Raw genomic sequence first — 19,722 nt, 5'->3', positions numbered from 1 at the left:
TATAGCGTATTAAACGTACAAGAGAAACATTGAGTGGCTGAGGTTGAACGACATTTAGATACATTCTTAGAAAGAGCAATTACAGTGGTTTGATGGAGCCATAGATAAGAGGCCCAAATCTACTCAACTTTGGCAAAGCTCCCATTGAGTTCAGTGGGAGCAGGCCTAATGCAATACATTTATTTTTACTAATTGGGGGCCGTGACGTTAATAGAATGATTCCCACTGACTTGCACTGGATTAGGCTCAAATAAATTACCAATCAAACAAGATGCATCAGCCTTGAGTTTCAAAAGGCTTCAGGATTGGAGTTATACAACTGAATAAATGAAACCTGCACTTGTTCACACAAATCAGGTCGTTGGATGTGCAATTATTTTCATGCTGCAATAGCTGGGTGCAAATTTATGAAACCACTTTCAAAAGTTTGGTCCGTGCACTATGTAGATGTTTAAGCAAAGATCCTATTTCATGCAAGTGTACTTGGTAAAGAACAGGGCAAGAGAAGTATGAGAAATGGGATATGGAAACAGAACGGCACTTCGCAGAGAGTTTGCATTTGTACTGTGGACTGTGTGTACTTCCTGGTATATTGTTAAACATACTTACATACATTCTATGAAAGCGAAACGTTGTGATTTTAGGCAAGTCTGCTGTCTAATAATGTGAAATTAGTTGCTCCGTGGCTGATTTTATACAAATTGGAAATCAAAATAGATGATTTTGGGCCTGATCCTGCGATGTGATCTACACACCCAACCCCCTGCCCCAGCCTGGAGCCCCTTCCTGCACAGCACCCCCACACCCCCCAATCCCCAGCCCCACCCCAGTGCCCACACCCCCAGCTGGAACCCTCACCCCACTACACCCCGACCCCCTGCCTCAGCTCGGAGCCCTCTCTTGCACCCTGGACCTTTAATTTCTGTCTCCACCCAGACCCTGCACCCCCAGCCCAGGGCCCATATGCCCCCCACATCCCAACCCCCTGCCCAAGCCCAGAGCCCTCTCTTGCATCCTAAACTCCACATCCCTGGCCTGGCCCCACCCCAGAGCCCGCACCCCCCACCCACACCCCAACCCCCTGCCCCAGCCTGGTGAAAGTGAATGAGGGTGGGGGAGAGCAAGTGACAGAGGGAGGGGGGATGGAGGGAGTTGGGGTGGGGCCTCGGAGAAGGGATGGGGCAGGGGTGTTCCATTTTATGCGATTAGAAAGTTGGCAATCCTATTGCAGGATGGGGGCCATAGACTTTGTGTCTGCGCCTTTGAGCCATAGGCGTTGACTTTCCCTCTTTCCCCTGGGTGCTCGACCCCCTCTCTGCCCCTGGCCCCGCCCCCACTCCACCCCTTCCATGAGGCCCCGCCCCTGCACTGCCTCTTCCCATCCCTTCCCCGCCCCCATTGCAACCCTTTCCCCAAAGTCCCAGCCCCAGCTCTGTGCCGTCCCTACCAATATTGCAACCTATTCCCCAAATCCCCGCCTCCTCCCCTGAGCGCGCCATGTTCCCGCTCCTCCCCCTGCCCCGGAGCTTGCTAATGCCACCAAACAGTGGGAAGTGCTGGGAGGTAAGCAAAGGAGCAGGGACGCAGTGTGCTCAGGTAGGGAGGAGGAGGAGGAGGTGGGGCAAGGCAGGAGGGGAGCTTGGCTGTCGGTGGGCGCAGAGCACGCACTAATTTTTTCCCGTGAGTGCTCCAGTCCCGGAGCACCCACGGAGTCAGCGCCTATGATTTGTGATGCGGTGAGGTAGGTGCCTAAATACTTTTGAGGATCTGGTCCTTAGGACTTAGCTTCAGGTTTTTTATGTTGTGTTTTTGTTTCAGTTATTGGGGCAGGGAGGTTACCCAAAAGGTCTTGATGCCAAATTCTTATATGAGCTTGGGTCCATGTGCTGACTAAGGAACTGATCCAAAGCCCTATTGAAGTCAGTGAGTTTTTCTATTTATCGCAGTGGGCTTTGAATCAGTCACTAACTGCATTAATTTTGAGTGTTGTTAGTCAAGAGGCATACTATAACAATGAAAGGGATCTTCAAATCAAAATTTATAATGTAGCAGTTTTGACTTGTGAATTAACTCAATGTATTTATCTTGGCCAAAGATATGTTGTTTTTACATTGGTTTATATCTTCTAGCTTTTTGGTTCAATACTCTGCTAATTGAATAAATCCTTAGAATATTGAATCAGGGATCATTATTTCAGTTTAAATGAAAATGTTAATCTAGTTTTATATACAACTAAGGTCTTAATATTTTGCTTTTTGTATATCAACACTGAGAATGGATGGTTTTATATTTTATATTTTAAATTCAAGTGTTGGCCTACATTTAAAAAAAAAGTGATTTTTGGGTGAATGCTCTGCACTTTCTGAAAACCAGGCCCCTTTTTGCTGTCTCAAGTTAGGCACCCAAAACCGGAAGCGCTTTAAATCACTAGGCACTTTTGAAAATCTAGGCCATTAGAAATAATGATGGAAAGAGGCGAATCAGTTTGTGAAGGCCAATGTTCCCCCCTTTTGCAGTGCAGTACACTGGGAAAAGATAAATAGGGACATTAGCTTTGCGCATTTGATAGAACATCATTTTTACAGCTCAGGTGAATAGCACAGGTAGCACAAAGTGTTGTGTTCGTATTTATTTTAAATGCATTATTTTAGTCTTGGATGCAGTGTTTCAGATACGTGAATGGTGTTTTAATTAAAAAGGAAATTCAGAGGACCCATGGCTTTAAATGTGGTTTTAGTTTGAAAAGTGTCTACCTAACAATGCCATGTGGAGGGGGTGGAGGAGAGTGTGTTCCGTGTTTATGGCTATCATTGAGAGACAGTAAAAATGGAATTGCAGGATGCTCTTTTAAGAGTCACTTTTCAGTGTAGAACCACACTTAAAATAGTCTGTTGTAAATAGAAGTGAAAGTACCATCTGTTGGTCTAAATCCATTCTGATCCATCAATATGACTTCAGCAGGACTTACATGTGGGATAAACATACCCCTGTACAGAAAGCCACCGCAAGGCCTAAACAAGCTTAAGTCTAGTGTTTACTTGGGATTTAAGTGGTTTATAGGCCTTGTGGTAGTCTTCTGAACAAGGTCAATTTCACCCTGTTTGAGTAAGGGCTGTAGGATCAGGATCTTTGTGAAGTATCAGAGGGGTAGCCGTGTTAGTCTGGATCTGTAAAAAGTGACAAAAAGTCCTGTGGCACCTTATAGACTAACAGAAGTATTGGAGCATGAGCTTTCGTGGGTGAATACCCACTTCGTCAGACGCATATTCCGTACTTTATCGTGCAATTAAGTGCTGAAAGCCGCACTGCTTGTGACATATAAAATGAAACTCGACAACACATTGGTAAATGTAAATTAGGAAACATTCCTGCATTGGCTGAGGGATAGACTAGGTGGACTAATAGGATTTTTGCATCTCCTGATTCTATGATTTTTTTGATCCTGCGTACACATAGATAACTGCATCTGACGAAGTGGGTATTCACCCACGAAAGCTTATGTTCCAATACTTCCGTTAGTCTATAAGGTGTCACAGGACTCTTTGTTGATCTTTGTGAACTAATTCTGGAAACTTTAGACAGAAAAGCAATGTTTTCTGTCGTTTTCTCAGCTGAGTTATACACAACACACAACACAGGGCCTGATCCAGAACATGCTGAAACCCATGGGACTCTTTCCATTGACTTTGATGGGTTTTGGAACAGGATCGTAATTTCTTTCAGAAGAGAAAACACTGGGTTTTTGAGCTGGCACTGCTAGCATTTGTTGAGGATTTATTTCAGATATGCAGACCAACCGGAATTTTGGGGTATGACACCTTAGGATAATTTTCACAGTGATTAATTGTAATTTCACAGAAAGTCTTATGTGGTAAGTAGCAGGAGTGGATAAATGCTTAAAAAGCAAAAGTTCTGTTTCATGCCAGTGCCCTTAATAAAGAGGAAAGAGAAATATGAAATGACGGATAGAGAAACCAAATTAAGTTTTGTGGTTGGTTTACACTGTGTACTGTAAATGACATAATAATAGTCTAATGGTCTTTTTTTTAAAAAAAGAGAAAAGCGCACAGGCTGAGCATGTGCAAAATTCCCAGCTGTGCAGGCCTCAGGATGCATAAAGTGATAGAATAGCTTTGACTCTTTGGTCCCAAACAGCCCAGCAGGAGTTCAAATTAGACAGAGAAACAAGGAAACAAACAATATCCAAAGTTTACAGAGCCAATCACATCTAGAGAAATAGAACAGCTAGGTGAAGGCTTCTGAGAATATGCGCGCCAACGATCTCCGTCTTCTCCCGCACAGCTCACCATGTCATATTTAATGGAGTGCAAAAACTTTGGAGGCTTAGACCACACAAAAATAAACATAAGTATGTTGTCCACAAGACTAGTACACAAACCAGTGTAAACAAAATCAAAATGCGTCTGCAGTGTATGTATACAACCGGAGGTCCCCAGTGCCACCGCTAAAGCTGGGCTTTAGCATGTTGGGGGCTTTGTGCTGATCATTCGCACCCGGATGATTTTCACCCTCAGAATTGAGCAGTGGGATTTTCAAAAGCATTCAGCATTCGCCTTTTCTGCTCCCACTGAAGTCAATGGTAGAACTTCCATTGCCTTCAATGGGAGAAGAGTTAGGCCAACACCAACGTCTTTGGAAGATCCCACCCTGATTCTGAAACCCTTGTGCATTGAGGAAGGGTGGCCTTTAGCCACCTCCCCGCTGGCCTCAATTTCCCTACCTGTAAAATAGGGTAACAGTCAGCTACCTTACCAGAGTTTTTGTGAGGATGAATGTCTATAAAGTGACTTGAAGTTATAGAATGATACGTGCAATGGTTAAATTTAGATTATTTTATAACATTACTACAGGGAGTTTTTCCATTTCCTTTCTATTTTAAAAGTATCTGTCAAATTAAGGTGATTGAGTTTGGTGCTGGAAAACAAAGTTGCTTATCTATAAATACACATGTAGACTTTATATTTTAAGATGTTGTTGTTATAAAGCACTATCAAAGATTCCAGGCCTCCTTCTCACCATAGAAAAAAAAAATTCCAGAGCTATTAACAAGTTGTTAGGTTTGACTGTGTTTATTCAAATGAAGTGGAAGCAGAGCTCTCGGAGCAGCTTGTGTGGTAATCAAAGGCCATAATCTCTCATGAATCAGACTGGAAATCCACCATTTAAGTATCTTAAAGGACAGACGACGTCAAGTTAAAATTACTGTGGTTATGACGACATCCAGATAATATCTGACTAGTTTTTTGTTTCTGATGAAAATAAGTATCATTACCTTGCAAAACATATGTGAAATTCAGGTAATTGGAATTTAGCATGCAGACTGTAAGCAGATGGTAACCTTCATTAGTCTCTAAGTATTAGGTTATTTTATACACAAAATATAATTTAACAACAGGCCTTTTCTCCCCAGATGCTATTGGATCATATACTCAATGTCTGAGATTGAAAGACTCTGAACATTTATGTTGGCTTAAACTATGTCTTTAGTGATGTATAATAATGATCATGTCATGCTGCTTTTATATGCTGCTATACATATGAAATAGTCATCTATATCTGTAGCTTTATAGTTTTCAGTACTATGAGCTGAAGACCTGATCCAAACCCCATTGAAGAAATGAAAAATCTGCAGCGGGTTTTTCCTCAGGCGCTAAATCTTCCACACTTTATTGTGCAAGCAAGGGCTGAAAGCCACACTGCTTGTGACATATAAAATGAAACTGGACAACACATTGGTAAATGAAAATTAGGAAACATTCCTGCATTGGCTGAGGGATAGACTAGATGGACTAATAGGATTTTTGCATCTCCTGATTCTATGATTTTTTGATCATGCATACACATAGATAGATACCTTCATTTCTCAGAAGTTATATGATGAAAAGAGCTCTTAGAGCACTGACAGTGAAAATGTTTAAAGGCTGTAGCACACTATTTCATGGCTGTTGATAATAGGGGCTTCCCTCACAAGTAATTACCTTTCAAGCAAAAAGGAAACTGAATTTTTGTTATAGAGCTTAAATGTTACAGTGTCACTTTTCCTGCATTCTTTTATTTGCAAAACCTGATGTACTAACCTTGCCCGAGATGTCTTACATAAAATAACTCAAGTGAATGTAAATATATACCATCATTGTATAGATAAAGTCAATTCATTTTGTTTGTAGTCGTTCTAGATTTGTATATATCTAGTTTAGGGGTAATGAACTGTGTGCTTTTCCAAAACAAAACCAAGCAACACTAAATTTGTTTTACTAACAAATATTTTCCTGTCTCCCACTCACTAATTATCCTACTCTTTTAAGGGGTTTAATCTTACATGAGTTTAATTCTGTAAAGGTTTATGTGAGGTTGAAAGGGATTGGTCACTGGTATGTAATATATTGAAACTGACAGTTTTGATGGAAAATGTTTCGATGCAAAGGGCCACCTTCTGTCCCAATTTACACCCTGTCCCAACCCATGCACAGGATGAAAATCCGAGTCGTTGGCCCTTAAGCTCTGTTTGAGCAGGTAGACTATTACAGTTCAATCTTCCTTACCTGGACTTCTCACTCACACACTTCCTTAGCAGTTGACTGTATATTTGTGAGGAAAAGTCATATAAAGTGGATCATCTTCTGTTTCCATTATAATTCATTGTCTATTGTCATTATCACCACACGGACCCAACGAAGATTAAAGAAACTAAACTAGTGATTAGTAAACTCCCAATGAAATAGGCTCTAGTGGGAAACAGTGTAACAAAATGTCATACCTTAAAAAGGTGAGTGTCTGAAAAACAAAGAGGAAACAAAACTTACAGAGTTGGGTTGTGTCTGTGTTTGATGCAGTGAAAGAATAGGGGTGACGTAGTCAGAATGACAGGCTAGGAAGATGACCTTAACAGTCATATTGGGCTGCATTAGTAGGAGCATTGCCAGCAGATCGAGGGAAGTGATTATTACCCTCTGTTCAGCACTGGTGAGGCAACATCTGAAGTATTGTGTCCGGTTTTGGGCCCCCCACTACAGAAAGGATGTGGACAAATTGGAGAGTCCAGCAGCGGGCAACGAAAATGATCAGGGGGCTGGGGCACATGACTTATGAGGAGAGGCTGAGGGAACTGGGCTTATTTAGTCTGCAGAAGAGAAGAGTGAGGGGGGATTTGGTAACAGCCTTCAACTGAAGGGGGGTTCTAAAGAGGCCGGAGCTCGGCTGTTCTCAGTGGTGGAAGATGATAGAAAAAGAGCAATTGTGTCAAGTTGCAGTGCGGGAGGTATAAGTTGGATATTAGGAAAAACTATTTCACTAGGAGGGTGGTGACGCACTGGAATGGGTTACCTAGGGAGGTGGTGGAATCTCCATCCTTAGAGGTTTTTAAAGCCTGTCTTGACAAAGCCCTGGCTGGAATGATTTAGTTGGGGTTGGTCCTGCTTTGAGCAGGGGGTTGGACTAGATGACCTCCTGAGGATGGTCTCTTCCAACCCTAATCTATGACTCTATGATTGGAGCTTATGAGACAAGTTCTCCCCCCTCCCCCCTTCAACTTTTCACTGAACAAAAATGAAAATCAAAGTTTTTTAGCTGAAAACCAAAAACTTTTTGGGTGTTCAGTTTTTCAACAAAAAGTTGAGACTTTCTGCAGAAAGCAAACACTTTTAGTGAAAAAATTTCATTTAGTCAAAACCCGTTTTCCATAAAAACAATTTAGGTGGAAAATTGACCAGCCCTTTTGTGAGTAATTTCAAAAAACCTTTCCACCTAAAAACAGCAGCAAATACTTCAACTATCTCACCTTCCTCCCACCGCAACTTTGTTAGACTAAACTGTGTCTAACAAACTCCATTGATATGATTTCTTAGGGTAGACTTCTTCGTGCTGTCTATATTGGATAGGAAATACTGTGGCTTAAAGATGAAACAGTTTTTAAGTGGTAGAAATTTCTTTCTTTGTAACCCAAGATTTGACTTACTCCTTATCAGGAAGAACTTTAAACTGTTTCAAACAAAAAACAGAGGTATTTTGTGAAACTCTCCTTCAGATCAAAGACTAGTCCTGGTCTGCACATGTGAACAAGTTATCTGCCCTACAAATGAGTAAGCATTGCCTCCTGGTGATGGATAAATACTGATCAGAATTTAGAATGAGGAGGAAGAAACAGAATATTCTAAGAGGTGGGTAGATGTGTGTGCCCCAGTTTAGCCTTTTCCCCAATTTGCCAGCTACTGGTATCTGAAAAAAACAGACTTTTCGTTTTAAAGTGCTTGAGAAACAGCAGCTTGCTTAAAATTTTTATTACTTCTTGCATGTTTCCAAATGATAGGATGTCTCCTGTGCAACATTAGGTAACAGAATGAATTTTGTGTGCTGTGATTCTGTTCTTGATAATGTTGTTTTGCTCTGTTTTAATTAGGCACATTCTGACTAAATGTAGTTATATTTTCTTTTTATTGCATAAACAGAAAAAAAAATGCTAAACATAGTATCTTGTATAACTCCTTGATGCTAAACATCCCCCAAGTTAAGCACTGCCAATGTGAACTGGCCAAGAGATACTAATGTCCTGATTGTGTTTGTCTGTGAGGCAGGAGTTGGAAAGCTATGATATTTGAGGCACCTGCTTACCAGATTGGTGGTGGAGTTTAGTCGTTTCCTGAGAATGACATGCTCAGTCTCTGGGGGCACGAGGAGGAGAGGTGCCAGCAATTCATGGTGGTGGCAGGTAAGCGAGGAGATGTTGGGAGGAATAAGAGGAAGAAAGGAATCCGAGGAGGCCTGCTCTGGGGTCAGGATCAGATGACGTGAAGGTACCTAAAGACGTAAGGGATAACCACGGACAAAATAAAAACAAACTTAAGCGCCAGTCCTCCAAATAGATCTCTCTTCTCTCATGATATGGGGCATTATTGCAGTCACTACTACATCTGTAGTACTAGAGGGCTATAGTACATGCATGGAAGTTTTGACCAATGGAACTGATTGGTGGCAGATCCACTGCTCACAATATTACAGTTCAGGGCAGTTGCACCTATATTCCCCTTCCACGGTCCAGCCAGGGCTTCTGACTCCCCAGCTGTCACCTGAGTAAGGACTGCAGGATTTGACCCTAAATGATTAATTATCAAATGGCTATTACGCTAAACAGCCAAGATATAGCACAGCATTGCATCGTGCTGTGTATTCTGCCGAGTGCATTCTGGAGTGTAATAGGTCACTTGATTGTTTTGAGCTGTGCTTGTGGGTGAGTTATCATGAACCTATGCAGATTATCATATAGCTGATGTAGGTCATTTGAGATCATGTGAAATAAAAATGATAGAAGATACAGTGAAATTACCTCTAGGGTCATCTAGGGGAAATGAATTCTGACCCAGGTCTTTACTAACCGAGAAGTTTTTAGCTACTCACAGGGCTCAGGAAAATTTTTCTCCTGTTTATTCTTTTGGAAGGCTCAGATCCAGAAAACAAATTTTTTGAAGTTGTTTGGTCATTTTTACTGCTCAGTTAAATGGCTCACTTTGCTAATTTACTACACCCGGTAGCCTGCAAATGGGGTTCTGTGTCCCTCTTAAGACTCATGGGTTGTGTTAGCAATATTATTTCACATTCTAGCCACATTACCACACTCACCACATCTGAGTGGGGTAGTGTGGCTAGAATTCTTCCCTTTTTTGGCCAGTACTGCAGAAATCAGAGGGTTTTGAGAATGTGTGGATTTCAAAAGAATTAGGCAGGGAAAGTTCACATGCACATGGTACATGAAGCCATTTTTGCTTCTGGGATTTTAAAGCAGTTTTCCTGGTCCTTTTGTGCATTGATGTTAGTATTTTTCTCTGTCTTTTTGTGTTACGTATATTACCATCACATCTGAAAAGCTTTAAACCTGCTCCAGAAACAGTTGAGACAGCATTGCTGAGAAGAAGGAGCACAGCTGTGGGAGGGAATCACAAATGTTAAAGTTCTAGTTCCACTTCTGGGACTGATTTATGTGACAAGTCACAAACATCTTTGCCTCAGTTTCCTTGTCTGTAAATTGGGAATAATTTCTGCCTTACAGGGGTGCTGTGAGAATTGAGTAGTTAATATTTGTAAAGTTCTTTGAAGATGTAGTGTATGACAAAAATGCTGTTTATTAGATACATAATTTGGGGATGGGAACTGTGCTAACAGTTGTGGGTCTTGAATGTGTGGGAACCATTCATGTATTGTGGTTGGACTGAGAAGTGATGAACCCATGGGAGAGAAAAGGAAGGGCCAGCGGCTGCTCAAGCTATAGGCAAACTGGGTGGCTGCCTAGGCCCTCAGCTTCTACCTAGGATGCCAGGAGTGGCTGACTAAACCTAAATGGCACTGTGACCTCATGCATGGGCAAGAAGAGTTTCTGTGAGTCACACATCTGGCTTTTTCCCCCTGCAGAACTGCTATTTTTAGAAGCCCTCTTATCTCTGAGATCCTAATTTTCCCCAGCTTGCCTGTTTTTAATAATAATAGTTTCCATTTCTATAGCATCTCCCATCTGAGGATCTCAAAGCATTTTGTTAATTGTAATACATTCTGACACGAGGTAGGGTTCTCGCTCTGGATCAGACAAGAAGTCCGCAATTTGGGTTCAGGCCCATCTCTGCGCTCAATACAAGTACACCTCTACCTCAATATAACACTGTCCTCGGGAGCCAAAAAATCTTACCACGTTATAGGTGAAACCGCATTATATCGAACTTGCTTTGATCCGCTGGAGTGTGCAGCCCCGCCCGCCCGGAGCGCTGCTTTGCCGCATTATATCCGAATTCGTGTTATATCGGGTCATGTTATATCGGGGTAGAGGTGTATAGAGCTAGAGATGGAGACTTGAGACCTGGGCTCTAAGCTCACTGTTTTAGTCACAAGACCATCCGCCTTTTCTAAATATAAAACCTCCGCACGCCGTGGCTCTCGGTGTCTCCATATCTCTGGGTACGTCTACACTACAGGATTATTCCGATTTTACATAAACCGGTTTAGCAAAACAGATTGTATAAAATCGAGTGCGCGCGGCCACACTAAACACATTAAATCGGTGGTGTGCGTCCACGGTCCGAGGCTAGCGTCGACTTCTGGACGCTGTGGGTAGCTATTCCGTAGCTATCCCATAGTTCCCGCAGCCTCCCCCGCCCCTTGGAATTTCCGGGTTGAGATCCCAGTGCCTGATGGGGCAAAAATGATCGTTGCGGTTGGTTCTGGGTACAGCCTCACCCCTCCCTCCCTGAAAGCAGCAGACAACCGTTTTGCGCCTTTTTTGCTTTGTGAACTGTGCAGACGCCATAACACAGCAAGCATGGACCCTGCTCAGCTCAATACCACAATCGTGCATGTTTTAAACACCTCGCGCACTCTCGTGCAGTATATGGTGAACCAGGACCTTCAAACCGAGACGAGGAGGAGGCGGATACGGCAGCGCGGCGATGACAGTGATGAGGACGTAGACACAGAATTCTCTCAAACCGCGGGCCCCTGCGCTTTGGAGATCCTGATGGTAATGGGGCAGATTCTATCCATTGAACGCCGATTTTGGGCCCGGGAAACAAGCACTGACTGGTGGGACCGCATTGTGTTGCAGGTGTGGGACGATTCCCAGTGGCTGCAAAACTTTCGCATGCGTAAGGGCACTTTCATGGAACTTTGTGACTTGCTTGCCCCTGCCCTGAAACGCCATAATACCAAGATGAGAGCAGCCTTCACAGTTGAGAAGCGAGTGGTGATAGCCCTGTGGAAGCTTGCAACGCCAGACAGCTACCGGTCAGTCGGGAATCAATTTGGAGTTGGAAAATCTACTGTGGGGGCTGCTGTGATGCAAGTAGCCAAAGCAATCACTAAGCTGCTGCTACGAAAGGTTGTGACTCTGGGAAACGTGCAGGCCATAGTGGATGGCTTTGCTGCACTGGGATTCCCTAACTGTGGGGGGGGGGCGATAGATGGAACCCATATCCCTATCTTGGCACCGGAGCGCCAGGGCACCCAGTACGTAAACCGGAAGGTGTACTTTTCAATGGTGCTGCAAGCACTGGTGGATCACAAGGGACGTTTCACCAACATCCACGTGGGATGGCCGGGAAGGGTTCATGACGCTCGCATCTTCAGGAACTCTACTCTGTTTAAAAGGCTGCAGCAAGGGAATTACTTCCCACACCAGAAAATAACAGTTGGGGATGTTGAAATGCCTGTCGTTATCCTGGGGGACCCAGCCTACCCCTTGATGCCATGGCTCATGAAGCCATACACAGGCAGTCTGGACAGTGGTCAGGAGCTGTTCAATTACAGGCTGAGCAAGTGCAGAATGGTGGTAGAATGTGCATTTGGCTGTTTAAAGGGTCGCTGGCGCACATTACTGACTCGCTTAGACCTCAGCCAAACCAATGTCCCCTATGTTATTGCTGCTTGCTATATTCTCCACAATCTCTGTGAGAGTAAGGGGGAGACCTTTATGGCGGGGTGGGAGGCTGAGGCAAATCACCTGGCCGCTGATTACGCGCAGCCAGACACCAGGGAGATTAGAAGAGCACACCAGGAAGCAGTGTGCATTAGAGAAGCTTTGAAAACGAGCTTCATCAATGGCCAGGGTACACTGTGACTGCTGTGTTTGTTGATGAACACCCCCCCCTTGATTGACTCATTCCCTGTAAGCAACTCCCCCTCCCCCTTCGAGTACAGCTTACTTATGCAAATAAAGTCACTATAGTATAAAAATCATGAATTCTTTATTAATTCATTATAAAAAGAGGGAGAGAAGTAAGGGTGTGGTTTGGGAGGAGGATAGGAGGGATGGAGAAGGCCATTAAAATTTTCACAGTAATGACAGCCTTCTGGTTGGGCTGTCCACAGGGGTGGAGTGGGCGGATGCACGGAGCCTCCCCCCACGCGTTCTTACACGTCTGGGTGAGGAGGATGTGGAACATGGTGAGGGTTGAGGGTGGTTATACAGGGGCTGCAGCGGCACCCTGTGATCCTGCTGCCGTTCCTGAAGCTCCACCAGACGCCGGAGCATGTCAGTTTGATCACGCAGCAGCCCCAGAGTTGCATCCCGCCACCGCTGATCTTCCTGCCGCCACCGCTGATTTTCCTGCCGCCACCTCTCATCTCGGGTGTCCCTCCTGTCCTCACGTTCACTGGCATCTTTCCTGTAATTTGATACCACGTCCTTCCACTCATTCAGACGAGCTCTTTCCTTGCGTGTAACTTCCATAATATCCGAGAACATTTCATCTCGCATCTTCTTTTTCCTCCGCCTTATCTGTGCTAGCCTTTGGGATGGAAGAGGGACGCTTGAAAAATTTGCAGCTGCATGAGGGAGAGAAATATTTTAAAAGATACATTTTACAGAACAATGGTTATACTCTTTCACAGTGAACAGCACTATTCACCTTACATAGCACATGTGATTTCCCTACAAGGTCGCATTTTTCATCTGAATACTGAGTGCCTGCAGCTCTGGGGTTACAGATCTCACAGACACAGGTCCGGGCATCAGAATTCAGCTTGCATGCGGCCATGGTAAGCCACTGTCTTTCGGCTTCTGTAGTGATTTACCCCTCCCCCCAACGCATGGCTAATACCATGCTAGCTCCCTGCTAATCAACACCCTTTCCCCCCCCCCCCCCCCCACTGCGTGGCTGGTAGCTTGGGGAAGATCCCGCTGACCAAACACGAAAAGATCATTGGCATTTCACTCCTCCTCCCCGGCAGCTACGTGCAGGAAAGGTTTTTTTTTTAAGCTGCTGCAGTCCACGAACCCAGTAGGAAAATGGCCATCCCCCTTACTTAAATTCCTGATTTTTAACCAGGTTACCCTGAACGATATCACTTTGCTGAGGATAACACAGCGAGATAAAGAACGGATGCTTCTTGAATGCCAGCAATCACCGGGACCATACGCAGCTATGCTTTGCCATGCAATGATACCTGATTACTTGCCACATGCATGGCGTGGTAAAGTGTCCTACCATGGTGGGCGGAACAAGGCTGCCTTGCCCAGAAACCTTTTGCAAAGGCTTCTGGAGTACCTACAGGAGCACTTCATCGAGATGTCCCTGGAGGATTTCCGCTCAATCCCCAGACATGTTAACAAACTTTTCTAAGTAACTATACTGTCTGCGAATGCATCCCAAGTCCTCAGGGCAAATCAATCATTAAAAAACGCTTGCTTAAAAAACAATGTTTGCTATTTGCAAAGGTACACTCACCAGAGGTCCCTTCCATGGCGTCATTGTCTGGGATAGTTGCTTGGGAGGGCTGGGAGGAGGGTAATTCCGTCAGGGTGAAAAAAAGCTCCTGGCTGCTGGGGCTCACAGAGTGCTGTGTGCTCTCTGCTAGGTCGTCCTCCTCTTCTTCATCTTCATCTTCCCCGTCCGCAAAGTCCTCAGACATGGCAGAGATTACAACCCCCACCTCGGAATCCACGGTCAGGGGTGGGGTACTTGTGGCGCAGCCCCCTAAAATTGCATACAGCTCAGCATAGAAGCGGCATGTTTTTCGACCTGCCCCGGACCTACCGTTTGCTTCTTTGGTTTTCTGGTAGGCTTGTCTGAGCTCCTTAACTTTCACTCTGCACTGCACTGAGTCCCTGCTGTGGCCTTTATCCGTCATAGCCTTAGAAATTCTTTCAAATACTTTTTCATTTCGTCTTTTGGAACGCAGTTCTGTTAGCACTGAATCCTCTCCCCATATAGCGATCAGATCCAATACCTCCCGTGCAGTCCATGCTGGGGCTCTTTTTCGATTCTCAGGAGACTGCATTGTTACCTGTGCAGATGAGCTGTGCGTGGTCACCTGTGCTGATGAGCTCTCCACGCTGGGGAAGCAGGAAATGAATTTCAAAAGTTCGCGGGGCTTTTCCTGTCTACCTGGCCAGTGCATCAGAGTTCAGAATGCTGTCCAGAGCGGTCACAGTGGTGCACTGTGGGATACCGCCCGGAGGCCAATACCGTCGATTTGCGGCCACACTAACCCTATTCCGATATGTTAATCCCGATATTAGCGCTACTCCTCTCGTCGGGGAGGAGTACCGAAACTGATTTAAAGAGCCATTAAAATCGATATAAGGTGCCTCCTAGTGTGGATGGGTGTGGCATTAAATCGGTTTTACGCTCCTAAAACCGGTTTAAACGCCTAGTGTAGACCAGGCTTCTGCTTCAGCTTCCAGAATTACAGTCCCACGTCCCTGAATTTTGTTTTACCAAAAAGCAAATGTTTGGCTGGTTGCTTCAGTAGTGAGTAAAACCTGCTTTTTTGCACAAATGACAACTTCACCCGCTCCGGTCCTGTCCCTCTGCTACTACGAGTAGAAGGCCAGTCTGTGTAGGCATGAGCCTGTTTAAATTAGGAACCAAGTCTTTCAGGGGTGCCTGGGGCTGTCTTTTGGAGAGGGTTCTTCAACCCCTGCCAGGTCCTACTTGGTGGTCCTGCCATTCCTTGCTGAGTTTAAAAAAGAAAAAAAAGGTTGCTCAAGGCTCCAGCAGTGCTGTGTGCCCAGCACACGCAGCTGGACAGCTGGCAGGCTGGGGCAAAGCAAGACCCAATGAAGGGACGGGGGTGGCAGTGTGCTAATTGTTAACAGTCCACAGCTGCAAGCCTCCCCCCTCCCTTTTTTTAAAGTGTAAACAACCTTAGGCTCACAAAGTTGACTGGTAGAGGATCTGTGCAGAGGGCGATATGACTTGTATCCAGACAAAGCAAAGGGAGAATTGTCCAGTCTGAGTTTTGCTATGCTTCCTCCCAAAATCTGCAAATGAAACAATCATTTCTCTGGCTTCCATGCCTGAGAGCAAAATATACAGCACGAGCACCTCAAGAGCTGCATTTTAGGCGACATTATTAGAAACATGTGTGCGCAAATCCGAACCTGGATATTTCAGGGCACAAGCAGATCTTACACATACATCAGATTTTCAAATGGGATGGTTGCGTGCATCTAAACTCTGGAGAGATTCCCAATGCTGCCCAGCTGATGCATTGCTCGGACCCCAGTCCAGTATTCCTTACAAGTAGCTGCAAAAACAAGTGAGGAGGTATCACTGCCTTGGGAGAGGAGGAGGGAGGGCGCAGTATAGCGGTGTGGCTCACCCTGGTGATGGGGAGCACATGGAGGTTTGAGTATATAGACTGTTCCAGCTGCAGAGAAGAGTGAGCACCTAAAGCTGCATTGTGTGTGTGCGTGCGTGCCTGCGTATGCCGGTGTGGGTGTGTCTTTTTTACTATGCAAATACTTCATTGGTTATTTTAAGAGGAAAAGGGGCATCGTTAATGGTGGGTGGACTGTTACATGGTAAGGTTTCATTCACAAATTATTTCTTATTTTTGGTGGTGGTGGTGCGGGGGGGAGAGAACATGGACTTCGGTTAAGGCTTGATATTCCTGATATACATTTAAGGTTAAAAAAAAAATTAAGCAACAAGGAACACCTCTGTGTGTGGCCTTTTTGTTTTTATACTTCATCAAGAAGCAAAGGAGGCACAATCCTTATTTGTTGTTCATCTTTCAAATGTATGAAGGGACAACAGTTAAAACTTTGCTTGTGGCCTGGCCATTTTCTATTTGCTGTGCAGGGGATTTAGCTGTCTGATTCCCATTAGTGATCAATTACCCCATAAGATCCTGTGCATCCATAGGAAAGCAGACCCCTTTGTCTTTAGATTGGTGTAAGTGGGTCTGTTTACACTATGGCACCAATATGGTGCTCTGAGGACAATCTGAACTCTCCTTGATGTTTGCCTCAAAGGGCTCCTATCTGCTCAGTTTTAGAGTAGTTTGGTAATGGTTTTTTGACAGCTCCTTATCAACCTGAAGTTTATTGAGCGTTTTACATAAGTAGAACTATGGGCCAAGTAAATCAACCTTTAGTGCATTTGCAAGCCACTCAGTCTGATTGCATAGCTCTGAGCACACACTTTACAGCTTTGTCTGTTTCCAGTGGCTTTATGTAAATTGAGTGAATGAGCAGGCAGGCACACATACCTCCCTCAATGTGTGGTGATTTCCTGCCTTTATCTGCTACCTTTTACAGTTGTGTGGGACAGCTGGTTAATGTCCCTACTCTGGTGGTTATCTTGTTTCAGGTCCTGCTGGGGGATCTGAATCTGACTTTGCTCCTGGTTTGAAGATCATGCTGCTGCGTTGCTACATTCTTTTTTCTTTTCCTTTCTGCCCTGTTGTGCGTATGATGCCGACTACCCTGTGCTTGATGGGATGAGCTGGTACAGCCACGCATGCTTTCCCCTTTACCCGTTGTTATAAAATGTTCTTAGAGCATTCCACGCGGCTCCTCAGGGGCTGGCTTCAATGTCTTTGCTGTGAAGTGTCTTTTACAGCAGTGATAACATGAATACTCTCCCCTTCTAAAGCACCATTTCATCTGGAGGTGTCAAAAACCGCTAAGACATTGATGAAGCCTCCCACAAACACTCTGGTATTTACAGGTTATAGAAATTCTAGATTAGGGTGTCATGTCAGAGAGTGGAACGCATGGTCCCTAGGGAATGGAGAGGAGCCACTGACAGACTGGCACTGGGAAGTCCCATATTTATTTACTTACTTTAAGAAAGTTAAGACATTAACAGACTCCTGAACAGTCCTACTACACACAGCCGACCAAAATCCACTGGGCCGATATCTGGGATTGGATGCACACACAGTGCTCCCATTGACTTCAGTGGGAGCCACACACACATTCAAAGGCAGAGTTTGGCCCTTTAACTATTTGTTTGTTTTTGGTTTGTAAAACGAGATCATCATACATCTCTAAGGGCTAGATTGTGGCATTGCCACATGCCCTGCGCACAGGGCAGCACCCAGAAGGAACTGTGCCTCTGAGATGGGCAGTGGTGCCACTTGCCAGGTAAGTCAGTCTCAGGGTAAGAATGTCAGAGCCAGACCCCAGATGATTTATTGTAGGGGCCTGATCATGCATTCTTTACTAAGGCTAAAGTCCCATTGATATTATTTGGAGTTTTGCCTATGTGAGCACTGGAGGATCAGGTCCCTAATTGGGGAAACTCTGCAAAGTCATAAATCTCATGAGTTCAGCTTCAATCGGTAACTTCTAGTTATGAAACCGACACATGACAAGTAGTAAGGTGAATTATCTGGATTACATAAATTACCAGGGAGCATACTTTGTATTCAGTCAGTGCTGAAGCACAATTTCAGACACAGGTGTGGAAATGGGATAGGGGTGGGGGGAAGGGAATGGAAGGAGGAGTGGTGCTAGAATGGAGACTCTGATAAGTGTCCAGTGCCAGTGGCTATAGTGGAGTCAGGGAGATCCTGGTATGGTTCAAAGCAAAAGGAGAAAGACTATATGGTGATACCATTTTACAGTGAGAATGGGTCAGACTTGCATGGCATCCAAAGCTTAGTCTATCGGTAAGGAATGTGTAGGGAAGGGTGATCTCAGAGGTATCTCACTGTCCTCTGCAGTCTGTCAGTGTAAGCAATGTATGTGCTGCATCCTTTATCTTGACTCAAGCTTTACTTCCAATGTTTCCTTAGGTGGAACTTGCAGAAATTTGCACCAAGAGCGAACGGTACATTGGCACGGAGGGAGGAGGCATGGACCAGTCCATATCATTCCTTGCAGAAGAAGGAACTGTACGTGGCTCTTTTAGTGTAAACTAGCAACACATTACAACTGTACGTATTAAAGATACAGGAAACCAATAACTGGGCAAAACAATACAGGCACGGATTGTGCACAAATGAAGATGTGAGTATATATGAGCCTCACTGTATAAGAAATACCACTATTCAGAACATGAGAGCCTTGTAGGACTAAGAAGATGAGAGTGAGAGATGAAAGAGACTAGAAAGGCTATATGGGAGAGGAAGGGATATGAAAGAGGAGTAATAGACTCGCTGTTAGTCAGCTGATGCACCACTGAACCTGGAGTAATTCCTACATTATGAACTCTAAATGGCTGGTATCCTCTAGTTATCACAAGAATTCTTTATTGGAACTTCTAGTGACAGACCCATTCTAGTAAAGCTGCCAGTTTCGCTCATAACCAGGGCTTTAGAGCAGAGCCTGGAGCTGGAGCACAGATCAGTCGGTTTTATGCCCAGAGCCGGAGCGGAGCAATTAAAAAATGTGATTGCTCCAAATCCCTGCTCATAAATACAATGGGGAATTACACAAATTTTTCAGACTTTGTTTTCATAAAATGCTAGGGTTGGATTAAGGTGTTGAAGGTATCTTTCTTAAGCATGAGAAACCGATGAATGGGCACTGCCATACACAAGTGCTGCAAAAATACTGTTGGCAGTGGGATCTGCCTACTGTCTAAAAAGGTGTTTGTGGCTTTGGGCCATCAAACCTAAAACTCACAAAAATATGTTTATTGAAATGAATGCAGCATTCATGAGAAACCTTTACATTGGCCATCCGTTGTAAAATGCTTATCATTTTACTTGGTGACTGTATCTCTCCACAGCATGTAATAGGGGCTTAGCTCCATATCATGGTGTTTTCTCTTATTTGCCACTTATATGCAAAATGTGCTCATCCTTTGAATACATTGGATATTCTCAAGTCCACCATGAGTGCATTCTGACCGCCCAAACATTGCCACTTTTCTGGGCCTACGTCCAATCTACACAACAGCTTATACCTTTTGTAGCACCTGTGCAGCTGCACCAGTGCTGAAAGAAGTTACACATTTTCTTGACATACAGTCACCTTGGCTTTCTCTAAGT

At 44.4% G+C, this 19,722-nt stretch overlaps 2 protein-coding genes across 2 annotated transcripts in view; one reads left to right on the top strand and one right to left on the bottom strand.

Moving 5' to 3' along the window:
• The window catches only part of GALK2 (galactokinase 2), a 72,018-nt gene that overhangs the window by 25,996 nt on the left and 26,300 nt on the right, over nucleotides 1-19,722 (top strand). The window contains exon 6 of the mRNA XM_039490429.1: nucleotides 18,523-18,621. Within this exon, the coding sequence (XP_039346363.1) occupies nucleotides 18,523-18,621 (99 nt within the window). The remainder of the gene's footprint in view (nucleotides 1-18,522; nucleotides 18,622-19,722) is intronic.
• The window catches only part of FAM227B (family with sequence similarity 227 member B), a 203,421-nt gene continuing 192,346 nt past the window's right edge, over nucleotides 8,648-19,722 (bottom strand). Inside the window, exon 18 of the mRNA XM_039490421.1 lies at nucleotides 8,648-8,814. Coding sequence (XP_039346355.1) covers nucleotides 8,711-8,814 — 104 coding nt within the window. The 3' untranslated portion in view covers nucleotides 8,648-8,710. The remainder of the gene's footprint in view (nucleotides 8,815-19,722) is intronic.

This window comes from Mauremys reevesii, linkage group 10, assembly GCF_016161935.1.
Source record: "Mauremys reevesii isolate NIE-2019 linkage group 10, ASM1616193v1, whole genome shotgun sequence".
In the NCBI taxonomy this organism is placed as follows: domain Eukaryota; kingdom Metazoa; phylum Chordata; order Testudines; family Geoemydidae; genus Mauremys; species Mauremys reevesii.
Note: the sequence above shows the minus strand (reverse complement) of the source record. Positions and strands in the feature narration are given on the sequence as shown.